At 37.6% G+C, this 13953-nt stretch overlaps 1 protein-coding gene across 1 annotated transcript in view; it reads right to left on the bottom strand.

Annotated features, from left to right (window-relative positions):
- The window catches only part of LOC107624974, a 20006-nt gene continuing 6462 nt past the window's right edge, over positions 410-13953 (bottom strand). The window contains exons 5-9 of the mRNA XM_016327476.2: positions 6547-7284; positions 5481-6317; positions 3012-5054; positions 1716-2601; positions 410-786 (exon numbers count right to left, since the gene is read on the bottom strand). Coding sequence (XP_016182962.1) covers positions 1753-2601; positions 3012-5054; positions 5481-6317; positions 6547-7284 — 4467 coding nt within the window. The 3' untranslated portion in view covers positions 410-786; positions 1716-1752. The remainder of the gene's footprint in view (positions 787-1715; positions 2602-3011; positions 5055-5480; positions 6318-6546; positions 7285-13953) is intronic.

The following is a 13953-nucleotide window of genomic DNA, read 5'->3' as shown; positions in this document are numbered from 1 at the left end:
ATACACAAAAAACAGTTACTTGTATAAAATACATATTAAAATATAAAATACACATTAAAAGTGAAACAACACAAATACTTATACGCAAATATATAATGACTAATTTTTTATGTGTATATATAAAATTTTTAGTAAAGATAATTTGACCTATAAATAACTGCAAATCTTAAAATTTGTATAAATTTATAACGAATATTTTCATGTGATTAAACTTTTATTATTTCACAAAATATTTTTCTATTCATATTTGTAATTATGTATTTAAAATTGTTTTATAATATTTATTAACAGCTGTTATCATTTATTTGAGTCATCATTCTAGTTTTCGTAATTTTCAAAACCATAATGCAAACCTCGGAAGCATGATAGGGGAGCCTAAGCAAAGAAACAACTACATATGTCTTATCTCTTCTCTAAACATACAAGTCATCTTTATCGAAGTTTTAAACATATATGCCATTGTCAACTCTGTTCTTAGAACAATCTCTCACAACTTCTACACAAACCATACTCCTCTAAAATTGGAGGTCACTTTTATTTTCTACAAGTACAGTTTCAATAACTTCAAAATAATACACACACCTCACATCATGTACGAAAATACAAAATAATAATACTTTCATGTCACTTAAAAGCCATTCACACTTCTTCTCTGTAAGATTACAGGGAACTTATTTCATGCACACCACATTTCAACAATAAAGAAACAACCACTTTATTATTTGAACAGTTGTTGTCATGATGTGATCCACTTTTGCTCTTGCTGCATTTGGAGTCCCATACAACCTTCAACATAAAATTTCATAAACAGGTATGTAAGATATTTGCAAAAAGTAAAAACAGTTTTAGAATTGAAAGAAAAGAAATTAAATAAGATTCTTCATGTGTTGAATTACAACCACCCAAACCAAGTCACATTTACAACGCAAGGTCTAATGCGTTTATTTTGTGTTTTCATTTTCAATGTTTCTTATTTTCAGAATTTTGTGAAGAAAAAACAACCGAAAGTGAAAACGGAAAACAGAATTTTATTATTTTTACTGTTTTTACCTTTTTCTTTCATAAAATTCTGAAAATAAATAAATAAATAAATAAATAAATCAAACACACCCTTCAATATTTGCTATCTCTGCAAAAAACTCACCTAGAGATACTTTGTTATAAAGATGTCAGACATGTTCTAGAAGAAGATCGAATGAGAATCAATTGTGAATTCAGTGTATATCTAACTTATATATCAAGTCACGTATGTATTACTCAATGTTGAATGAATCTTTTTCACAATTACTCTCTTCAAAGTATCAAAATAATTCAGGTGGAATAAACATCAACCAATTGTGGCTGTGGCTAATTAATATTCACAAAGGACAACAATCATTAGATGATGAACAGAGCCATCACTAATGAAAATTAAAATAATCAAAAACTGAACCAGTACAATTTTCTTGAATGTTTAGCTTCCAACTAGTGCACTGCAGCACGGGAAAAAAAAACATATACTATGAGCAGATAGACATGGTGTAATTAGTTAATATCAGTTACCAGCATATGTAGTTCTTACCCTTGAGAATTAACTTAGCTCATTAGACAATATTCCCTCCATTTTAAACTTATTGCCCAATTAGACAAAGTGGTGTATTAAAAAACCAACATATCCAAATAAACAGTTATTTAAGTTTGAATTGGGTAGTATTGAATAGTATGTATACACTTACGAATAAGTCGTGTGAGTGAGATTTTGATTGTGCTAACTTAAGGTTGCTTCCTTTCCTTTTTCTCAAACTGTTGCTGGATCACAGTATTCAGATCAACTTTGGACAAATGCTCTTCATCTATATCCACATTTCGTAGCTTGTGTGCTACCACCAGATTACCGCGAGAGAAAGTTTCCATGCACTTGCACTCGGTGATCGTAACATTCATCAACCACCGGAACTTCAAAGTTGAGTTCCCTGTGTAGAAGCTTCCAAGTCTTGGTAACTTGCTGAGAGACAGGTTCCAGAGTTCCGGGAATATCACTTGATCATCTGGTTTATCACTCTCTTCATGTGCCACTACGGTTTCCAGCAATTCACAGTTGGAAACAGATATCTCGTCCAATGCAACCAAACGTTTGGCAGTTGAGGATGTGAACAAGTATTGCAATCTTGCACAACCCTCTACATGCAGTTCAGTCAAGCAGGAGAAAGATTGTACAGTAGATGGTACCAAATTTGTCAAACAACTGCATTCCAAGACTTTCAAGACCTTGAGATTTTCAAGAAGTGGGGCCACCCAACTGTGCTCCAACCCTATGGATTTGAGCTTGTATAGATTTTTAAGCTCCAATTTTTTAAGCTGTGAAAGGATTTTGGTATGTTGTTCTAGCTCAGGCCTTTGCGAGTGGAATAACGCTTCAAAAGCACTGTCTATCAGGCGTAGCTTTTTTATATTGGGTAGTGGCACCTTTGTAAAGAAATCATTTGGAAATGTATCTGAATCATCATTAAAACTCTGCAAAGTGAGGGTTTTTATTTTTTGGAGGTCCACATGAGGTAGTTCTTGCTCAATCATAATGATGTCTTCCTTATTCAGGGACAGTTTCACCAACTGAAGGGCAACCTAGGATAAGAAATCAATAAGAAATTAAGATAGGGACAATGTCCATTTAATTTACCTTTTCTAGAATTTAGTTATTTAGTATTTATAACTATTGGAATAACAAATTAATTCACTCTCTTTTGATTCCTCATTTTACTAATAACTTTTAGTCCCTGCTTTCAGCTAGCAATATTAAAAAGTGACATTTATAAAAGTTAAGGATATGCATGATTAGGTATGAAAATATAATAGAAATTTATGCACACGTGTGTGTTTTAACAGATTTATAAAAAGTAAAATAAACCTCTTCAATATCTATAAAGACTAAATGCATATTCTCTGTGTTTAACCAGAAACTTGGAAGTTATATATCAAACTAATAAACATGAGAACTCAGTGCAAATTGCTGGTAACAGAGCTTTCGGACATACCGATCCAGTTGAAAGGATGCCATGACTTTCTATTGTAATGGTATCTTGATCCTCTGGATAAGAACGTGGAGAATTTGGGGAATTTGCTGCTAATACCTTCAGATTTTCACAATGATAAACATTTAATTTTTCTAATAGTGGCCAATCAAGAATTTGCATTCCAGAACAGATACAACCAAGATTTGGCAAATCACATAGCACCAACAAAGTTAACTTGGGAAACATAGCTAGCTCTTTACTTGCTTCTTTGGTGGCTGCTTCATCTCTAGCAACAATTTCCACCAACTCCACACAATTTCTCACTTCTAATTTTTGTAGGTTATCTTTGGCAACTGATGCTGGAAACAGACTCTTGATGCTTTTACATTCATTGATGGTAACTGCTTCCAATGCAAGGCTGATACTACCTTGCGGATCCTTGTTCCAAACATGCCTCATAGTTGGAAGATGCTCCAAAGTCATTCTCTTCAAGGGAATTGTAATAATCATGTTTGAGTCATGTGTTGGTGCATCTATCACATCAAATATTGCCTCAACAGAATCACATTTTTGCACCTGCAACTCTTCCAACTTACTTAGACATGGAAGTAAATAAGATGGAAGTATTGCACTTGAGGAAAGTTTTTCACAGCCATCCACATCTGATGAATCTATAATCTGCATTTCAGAACAAATGCTCTTCAGATTTGGCAAATCACAGAGTGTCAATGAGGTTAACTTCGTGAGCAAAGTAACCTCTTTGTTTGCTTCTTCTTTGGCTGCTTCATTGTTTGCAACAATTTCCACTAACTTCACACAGCTTCTCACATCTAATCTTTGTATATTATCTTTTGCAACTGATGCTGGAAACAAACTCTTTATGCTTTTACATTCATTGACAGTAACTTTTTCCAACGAAAGGCTCAGGCTTCCTTTAGGATCCTTGTTCCAAACATGGCTCAGATTTGGAAGCTGCTCCAAAATCAATGTCTTCAAGGGAATAACAATCATGTTTGCATCATGTGTTGGTGCATCTATCACATCAAATATTGCCTCAACAGAATCACATTTTTGCACCTGCAACTCTTCCAACTTACTTAGGCAAGGAAGTAAATAAGATGGTAGTATTGCACTTGATGAAGATTTTTCACAGCCATCCAACTTTGATGAATCTATAATTTGCATTTCAGAACAAATGCTCTTCAGATTTGGCAAATCACAGAGTGTCAATGAGGTTAACTTCGTGAAAATAGTAACCTCTTTGTTTGCTTCTTTTATCGTTGCTTCATTGTTTGCAACAATTTCCACTAACTCGGCACAGCATCTCACATCTAACTTTTGTATATTATCTTTTGCAACTGATGCTGGAAACAAACTCTTTATGCTTTTACATTCATTGACAGTAACTTTCTCCAATGCAAGGCTCAGGCTTCCTTTAGGGTCACTGTTCCAAACATGGCTCAGATTTGGAAGCCGCTCCAAGATCAATGTCCTCAAGGGAATAATAATCATGTCTGCATCATGTTTTGGTGCATCTATCATATCAAATATTGCCCCAACAGAATCACATTTTCGCACCTGCAACTCTTCCAACTTACTTAAGAACGAAAGTAAATGAGATGGCAATATTGCACATGGTTCTTCTTTTTCGGTATTTGATGACGGGAGCAAAGTCTTTATACTTTTACATTCATCAACAATAACTTTGCAGAGAGATGGAAGACTGAGATATCCTTCAGGATCCTTGTTCCAAACATGCCTCAGAGTTGGCAACTGCTTCAAAATCAGTGTCTTCAATCCAAGTGTAACAATCATGTTTGGATCACGAGTTGATGTATCCTTCAAATCAAATATTGCCTTCACACGATCACATTTTTGTACGCACAACTCTTCCAAATTTTCTAGCAGAGGAAATAAATGAGATGACAGTACTGCATCAGATAAAAATTCACATCCTTCCACCTTCAAAGATTTCAATTTGCTGAAAGAAAAGTCACTTGGAATCTCCTGTGCACCAAGCCATATCTCTTCCAGCTGTGGAAAATCACCAAGAGCTAAATGTCCCTGGAATTAAAAGGAAGAAAAGGGAAGAAAGGGAAAGTCAGGAAAACACATTATATCAATGAGAGCATATTCATACTCAATAAATAATGTTTACTGGTATTTTTATAGTTCATATGAATCAGTTTTGCCTCTTAATCTAGCTGGACTACAAGCATCATAATGTCCTAATTCATCCTTGACAATAACTATTCAATATGAACAGCAAGAAAAAATATTACTAGGACTTAAATTTCTCAGCGGTTTAAGATTTTCAATATTATATTTAATCAAACTATATGTGTATTAATCATCATTAATTTAAGAAATAGTCTTTTTGAAATTGTAACAAAATTTGCAGTGAGATACAAAATTTTACTTCATTGTAAGATGCGATAGTCAAATTATGTTTTTGTCACAACAAAATTGGATACAGATAAGAGTCCTTACCTGATACAAGAACAACCTTCCTATGCTGGAGTTAAGATCACTGTGGAAGACCAAATCATCATCTTGGTAGTAAGAATATCGAATTCCTCTAAAGGATTCCGCATTTATCGGACCACGAGAGAAAATTTTCACCTTGGGGCACTCTAGTATCTCCACCTGAATCAAAGAGGGTAACTGCAGAGTAGCATTGCCTGGATAAAAGCAATCCAGGCTTTCCAAATCTTCAAGTCTTATCCTCTCTAGTCGCTCAAATTTGATCTCTTGATTCTCCTGTATCTCATCTTGCTCATCTTCTCCCACGATTTCTTTCATTGATTCGCAACTGTAAATACACATCTCCTTGAGGTTTTTTAACATTCTTGCTGTTCGGGATGTGAATAAACATGCTAATCTATGACACCTGCTTATTTTCAGTTCATTCAGATTGGAGCCAGATTGCACTACTAATGATGTCAAACTTGGACATTCAGAAACATATAGTAACTGTAGCTTTGGCAGGTGCTCTAAACCACTAATGGAGCTCAGTTCAGATAAATCAAACAGATGCAACTGTTTCAAGTTTCCGAGAGTCCCATTACTATTGATGATTTTGGGAGTATCTAATTGAGAGAATATCTCCTGGATAATACAATAGTATATTTCCAATTTTTCTAAATTGGGTGTCTTCTCAAGCAGTTGCAAAGGCAAAGTGGACTTCTCATTCACATCATCATCTAAGTATAACTCGAGCACATTTAAATATTGAAGTTTTTCATCATCTGCAACTTGACTTAACAATGAACATAACACCGAAGTGTCTTTCCAATTAAGACACAAATGCTCCACCTCAGAAATAACCTATTCCAGGTGAAAACAAATATACTCCATCAAAGAAAGGGAAGAAGTCTGAATTAATTAATGAGACAATATACATCCCTACATCAAGCCCAGTGGTGAAACTGTAATATACATTGACTTGCTATAAGAGGAAGAATAAGTACACAACATTTCTCTTAATCAGACAATTAGAAGAAAACGAAAGAAAGAATGCGCCAGAGTGTGAGAGCAGATAATTCATGTATGTTACCTGTATGCTCGAGAAAGTGGGATGTATGGTAATTGAAGTACTATCTTCTGCTTTTAGCTGACCCTGAAATAGCTGCAACTTATTACAGCCAATCACGTCTAATACGTGTAACTCGGGGCAACCCAGAGTGAACGTTGTAGAGCAAAAGCAAGTGAGCTGCGGCAATATATTTAGTTTCAGCTTTGTTAATCGAGGAAACAAACTCTTTCCTGTAGTGCCTTCTTCTGCTTCCTTTTTCTCTTTCTCTCCATCTTCCCTTCCAACAATTTCTAGCAACTCATCGCAGAAACTTACATCAAGCTGCTCGAGCATCCTAAGATCCCTGGCCAGAGCTGTAGGGAATAGTGTTTCCAATTTGTCACATGACTCAACAATCACTTCTTGCAGATTTTGAAAGCAGGAAATTCCTTGATTATCCATTTCCCACACATGTGTCATATTCGGTAGCCAGTCTAAATACAACTTCTTTAATTGGAATGTTCCCCTAAACACGGTGTCATTCATCTCAAAGATGGATTTTATTTTGTCGCAATCACGCACAGTAAGTTCTTTTAGTCTCTTCAGGCAACAAAGAACATTAGATGGAATTGCATATAATTCAAATTCAATCCCACTCAAGGTCAAAGATTCCAAATTGTAAAACCAATCTTTTTGCAGATCATTTTTACCACCTTGCCAGACTTCTTGTAGGTATGGATGTTCATGAACACTTATCTCGTCCATGCCTTCAAAATATTTCTGTACATATTGCAAATAAATTTATAGTCAATTATATTGTAATAATTCATATAACCCAAATGGTTGAATATTAGTAGAACTTCAAAATTCTCTTCCTATTTGAATCTAGATTATAGGGACAAGTGCAGCAATGTATCAAACTAGAGCAAATGATAAAGCATAAAATGATTTAACAACATGCTTGCTTTCAGGAAATATTTAAGGCGAGTACAATATTGTTAAAAAGTAGAGCATCCTTTCCTCTTTTTCTGCTTTGACAGTTGGGGAAAAGTAAAGGTTGGCAAACTTCTATGGATAAATGAAACAGAAGACTAACACTGCAACATACACAAATAATACGCTATAGATTATAGAATTACGGATACAAAGATTCGACAATGTTTAGAAATTATAAGATATGGCAAGATTTTAGTATAAAATACAAAATTAGTAAAAATAATTAACACAAAAAAGAATATTGATGTCAATATTAGTATAAGATTTAAAAATCAGTGTAAAGTGTAAACACAATAAAATGTACTTATTTAGTTTATTATTTTATTATAAAACTTTTACTTATATAGGTAGAAAATTTAATTTTTTTAAAAATTAGTATGGAAACTAATAATAACAAAAGATTACTAAGTCTAAGAGACCAACACTTTCAGTGAAAAAAAATGGGAAATTGACTAATATTGGTTCAAATACAAGACTCAAATAAAACTATTAATTATAAAGTGATATATTCCTAATATGATAAGTCCACCATATATTCTTCAAACACAGTCCAAACTCAATGATACATTCAAATATAAGTTTCAATTTTCCTTCCATAAATATAATTGCATATCTTGACATTTAGTTTGATTACATTTTCGTACTTCTCATTATTTACTACTAATTCAAACAAAATCTTAAAGTTTGCGATGAGATTACAAGTGTGAGGAAAATTTTCATCCACCAGATTAATTCTGCTCATGATTTTGAAAAAAAAAAAAGGAATAAGAGAACCAGCAAATAATAAAATGAAAATTTAGAGAATATCTTGGTCTCAATAGATTAATATTCTGAAACGAGGGACTAAATTATGATGTTTGTGTGATTTGAAAAACACAATGAGAGAAGGTGCGAGAGGGGGAGAGAGAGTGGCGGCACAAGGGGATCAACGTGGGATGCACAAGGATGCGGGTGAAGAAAGAAGCAAGGGTGGGGGGAGACCAGCCACGCAAGGGACCTTCGGAAGCAAGGTATCCTTCAGGGGTTTCGACACCTAAACCCTTGGTTATTGATGAATATCTGGAGGGGGATCGTCTTGCTGTGGTTGAGGGAGGCAATGGGGGAAGGCCTAAAGTGACCTTTTCTAGTGAAGGAAGAAAGGTTCTAGCTGAACCCTACAAAGACTCCATTGTAGTGAAGGTTCTTGGCAAGCATGTCAGTCACACTGCTTTATCTCATAGACTATGCTTCATTTGGAGGCTTAAGGGAGGATATGAAATTTTGGATGTTGGTGAAATGCGATCTTTTGGAAGATCGAGAGAAGGTTCTCCTTGGAGGCCCGTGGATGATCGACGGCTTTTATTTGGCAGTTAAACCCTGGTCATTTGAGTTCCATCCGGCAGAGGAATCCTTTGGTTCCACTCTTGTGTGGGTTCGTTTCAATGGGCTGAAGATCTTTTACTACCAGGAAAAGGCCATGCAACGTATTGCGACGGCGGTAGGCAAACCGATTAAAGTGGACATTGCGACAAAAGAGGCGGAAAGGGGAAAATTTGCCCGGGCATGTATCCTCATCGATTTAGGAGTGCCGCTGATTGATGAGATTGAAGTGGATGATGTTATTTACAAAGTGGATTATGAACATCTTGAACTGATTTGTGAGAAGTGCAAGTGTTATGGTCATGTTGGAGTTGATTGCAAGAAGGTTAATGACGTTAAAGCGGTGGAGGAAGATTTTCCTTTGCCGGAAAACGATAACTAGCACGCTGACTCTGCAGAGACAGAGCAGCAGCAAGATGCTTCCTTTTTTGGCAAGTCTTCAATTGCTGAGGAAAATCAGGGATATCCAAAGTCAGCGCCTAGTAAGGTGCATGCGGAATTAGGAGATGTTCATGCATCTAATCAGGAGGAGGCAATTGGGGCATGGATTAAGGTGATTAAGAAAAAAGGGAAGGTTCTAAGAGATGTGGACAAGAATCTTAAATCCCAAGGGCCCGAACAATAGGCCCGTCACAAAAAGACCTTTGGTGGTAGCTAATCTCTCAAAAAGGCTAATGAAATATGGGCATCCCTCCTCAGGCAAGTCTAATAATCAATCCAAGGACAATAACACCAAACATCTTTCTCCTTCACACGAGGGAACAGTAGCAGGAACAAGTGGAAGCAAATTAGATACTCCCTTTTTCCATTATAACAGAAAGCGTCTAAGGCCACGCTCCCTTCAGAACTCACCACAAGATGCGGGAGCTAAGGAGCAGGATGAAAGGAACCAGAAGTTTTTTGGGCCCAATGTTGGAAAGGGAAAGGAGATCGCCGAGAAAAGGGTGCTTGAGCTATAAAGCAGGTAGTGTAATTTTCCTAAATTTATTGTTTATTGCTATGGATAGTGAAAACATAAGCATCTTAGCGTGGAATGTGAGAGGGGCATCTAGTAACTTAGCCCGCGTGCACTTTAAGGAGATTGTGAAGAATCACCATCCTACCTTCTTTATTGATATTGAAACTCATAGTCTTTGATGAGATGAAATTCTTTTGGGAGAAGCTCGGGTATAGTAGTGTTGGCATCTTTGAGGTTAGGGGCCAGAGTGGGGGTATCTAGGTTCTGGTACAGGAGTCTCGGAAGGAAAGTAGAATTCTTGATATCACTGAGCATTGTGTCTCCTTCGAAGCGGTAAAATGGGTCTAATGCATGGGTGTGCAACGTTATTTATGCCCATCCTTAGGTGCAATATAGAACCCTTTGGGAATATCTTGAAAAGTTCTCTGCTATTATTTCCTGCCCTTGGATTGCTCTTGGAGACTTCAACGAAGTTCTCATCTCAACAGATGTGAAAGGAGGGGCCTTCAACGCTAACAGATCTCCTGCTTTTGCAACTGCCATGGATAGCTGCGGACTTAGGATATGGGTACGAAGGGAAGGAAGTTTACTTGGCACAAGAGAGTTAAGGGAGGATTGGATGTAGCAAAAAAATTGGATAGGACCTTCCTTAATGAAGATTGGCGTCTGCTTTATCCTGAGGCTTTTTGCGAAATTCTGGGAAGGTATCACTCTGATCATTCACCTATCTTGGTCATGTGTAATCCTGCTGGTATGAATAAGAGGAAGAAAAACCGTCCTTTCAGATTCCAAGCGGCATGGACCACCCATCCCCTCTTCCGTGAAGTAGTTCACAAGGCCTGGGACTCTGGGTCTCCGGATGTATCCAAAAGTCTGACTGCTGTAAAAAGACATGCTCAAAAATTTAACTTAGAAGTTTTTGGCAACATTTTCATTACAAAAAGAGAGCTTGAGCAGAATATTAACAGAGTCCAAATTTCTTTGGAGTCTTGTGATGACCCTGGTTTGAGGGAAGAAGAAAAACGACTTCAACAAGAGTTAAATTCTGTCCTCTTAAGAGAGGAGATTTACTGGTACCAAAAATCTAGGGAAAAATGGATCAAGTTCAAAGACAGAAATACAAGCTTCTTTCACCTCCAAACCATTGTCAAAAGAAAAAGAAATAAAATTCACAGCCTTATGTTGGAAGATGGAACTTGGTCGAATGATGAGGGTTCCCTTAAAGAGGAAGCCAATAATTTTTTCCAGAGACTTTTTTGTTCTCGAGAGGAAGTGGCTATTGGTGTTCTTGATGGGGTTCCTCTGTCGCAGCTTAGTCAAAAGGCCTGCAAGTTTCTCTCTGAACCAGTTTCGATTGAGGAGGTGAGGAGGACTGTTATGGAGATGAACTCCTTCAAAGCACCTAGACCAGATGGCTTCCAAGCTATTTTCTTTAAGGAGTATTGGGACCTAGTTGGAAAGGATATTTGGAAGATTGTGTGTAAAGCTTTTGCAGGTGAAGTTTTAGAAGCTTCCTTTTTTGAGACTCTTATTGTTTTAATCTCGAAAGTGGACAGACCGACGGTCATGAAAGAATTTAGGCCTACAAGCCTATGTAACGTCATATACAAAATTTTAACTAAGGTCCTTGTTAATCGTTTCCGCCCTTTCCTTACGGAAGTCATTGGTCCTCTTCAAGGGGGATTTATCCCGGGGAGAAGAACGAGCGAGAATATCATTATTGCACAAGAGATCCTTAATTTTATGCGCAAGACCAAGTCCAAGAAAGGTACTATGGCTTTCAAAATTGATTTAGAGAAGGCATATGATAGAGTAGATTGGAGATTTCTTCAACATACTCTTACTAGTTTTGGCTTCTCTTAGAACATAACTAGCATAATCATGAGGTGTGTTTGCTCTTCTTCACTTTCAATCCTATGGAATGGTGAGAGGTTACAGAATTTTAATCCTCAAAGAGGGCTAAGACAAGGTGACTCTCTATCTCCGTATCTCTTTGTTATGTGTATGGAACGATTGGCTTACCTTATCTCTCATTATGTTTCTAATGGATCTTGGGTACTTGTTGCCATCTCCAAAGGGAGACCTAGGATTTTGCATCTTATGTTTGCTGACGACCTTCTCCTTTTCTGCAAAGCAACAAGATCGCAGGTTGAAATGGTTATGCAGGTTCTTGATCTCTTTACAAAGGCATCTGGATTGAAAGTTAATCTGGCCAAGTCTAAGGCTCAATGCTCTAAGAATATCACTCAGCGGAGGAAGGAGGTCTTGTCAAGGGTTTCTCAGATTCACTTAACTCAGAACCTAGGCAGATATTTAGTGGTGAACATTGGCCACGATAGAGCGGCGAAAAAGACGGTGCAGGAGGTTATTGACAAGGTCCAAGGGAGGCTAGCTAGCTGGAAAGGTAGGCTGCTTAACAAGACAGGAAGGTTATGTTTGGTTAAGTCGGTGTTGACTTCCATTCCAGTGTATAATATGCAAGTAGTCTTTTTTCCCTCTTGTGGAAAAATTGATTCAATGTTGAGACAATTCTTTTGGAAGGGTTAGATTGATGGGAAGGGACTATCCCTTGTGAATTGGACTAAGGTTATCGCTCCAAGAAAACACGGAGGCCTAGGGGTGAGGGACTCTAGGTGTGTGAACATTGCCCTTCTGGAAAAGCTTGTTTGGCAACTTCTTCACTGCAAAGAGAAATTATGGGTACAACTCCTAACTAAAAAGTATTTGTCTGCTGGAAAAGGTTTTGTGGAGGTTGTTGGGGCTTCTTATGTTTGGAAAAGTGTGATAAAAGCGTTCAATAGCTTGAAAGAGGGCTTTGCGTGGTGCTATGGTACTTTGGTTCAATCCTTGTGGTTTGATCAATGGTCTCCTTTGGGTAAGCTTGCGGACTTAATTCCATACGTTCATATAACTGACCTCCACCTTTCTCTAGATGACGTTATTTGCAATGGTTGATGGGATCTCAGCAAGCTCTATTCTCCTCTTCCTCATCATATTCGTTCGTCCCTAATTGAGTTGCTTGTTCCTGGTAACAACCATTATGGCCCAGGGTGGGTTTGGGCTGCTGCCTCAACAAAGGAGTATTCTTCCAGAAGTGGATATCTTTGGTTAGCGAAAAGAAAACTCCAATGGGATGAAAGCGAAGACTGGAATTGGATATGGAAGCCTTTCATCCCGGAGAAGATCAAGTTCTTATTCTAGCTTTCGCTTCACAATGCTGTCCCTACTGACGCGCTCCAGTTCAAGCGCAAGTTAACACCTAGTGATATTTGTAAGAGGCGTGGTGCCCATTCTGAATCAATTCTGCACTGTTTTAGAGATTGCGACAGGGCCAAAGCTGTTTGGAATATCATCGACCCTTCGTTCATCGAGACTAGAGGATCATCCGATTTAGCTCCTTGGCTCAAACAGGGCATATCTAGTAAGGACTGCCTCTTCGCATCGGGAATATGGTGGATATGGAGGCATCGATGTCATGAGATTTTCAACCCGGATGAAATTTGGTCCGATAAGAAAGTGGCAATCCTAGCTAGAAATATCCTAGCTAGAAATATGAGCTTTGATCTTAGAAACCTTCATTACAACCGGATTATCTATTCAGATATTGAAAGGAAATTTAAGTGGGAGCCTCCACCCAACGGCACTTTCAAGGTCAATTACGATGCTAGTGTTCTTCAGGGAGTCCAGCGAGCTGGTTTTGGTTGTGTTCTAAGGGATGATAGAGGGAGATGGGTGTTGGGCCGTTCAGGTGCTTTTCTTTTCTGATCTGTTTATCGTTGTGAGCTGCTGGCTTCTTGGCAAGGGCTGATGTTAGCCTGGGAAGCTGGTTGCACGAGTGTTATTTGTGAGACGGACTCGCTCGATATCTTGTGTTGAATAACATCACCACCCAAACACATGAGGTGAAGGATATTGTGTTAAAACTCCAAGATCTTTTCTCCAAAGACTGGGAGGTCCAATTCCATCTGATTCGAAGGGAAGCTAATGGTGTCGCTGATTGGTTGGCTAAATCTGGAGCAAGAAGTGATTCAGCTCATGTTTCTTGGATCAAGTCTGGTATAGATTTGGAGCAAATCCTAGTGCAGGAGACTACTAGTTATAGCTAGTTTGGCTTGGCTTGTGTTTTGTTTCTTTTT

This window comes from Arachis ipaensis, chromosome B02 (genome assembly GCF_000816755.2).
Source record: "Arachis ipaensis cultivar K30076 chromosome B02, Araip1.1, whole genome shotgun sequence".
Classification (NCBI taxonomy): domain Eukaryota; kingdom Viridiplantae; phylum Streptophyta; class Magnoliopsida; order Fabales; family Fabaceae; genus Arachis; species Arachis ipaensis.
Note: the sequence above shows the minus strand (reverse complement) of the source record. Positions and strands in the feature narration are given on the sequence as shown.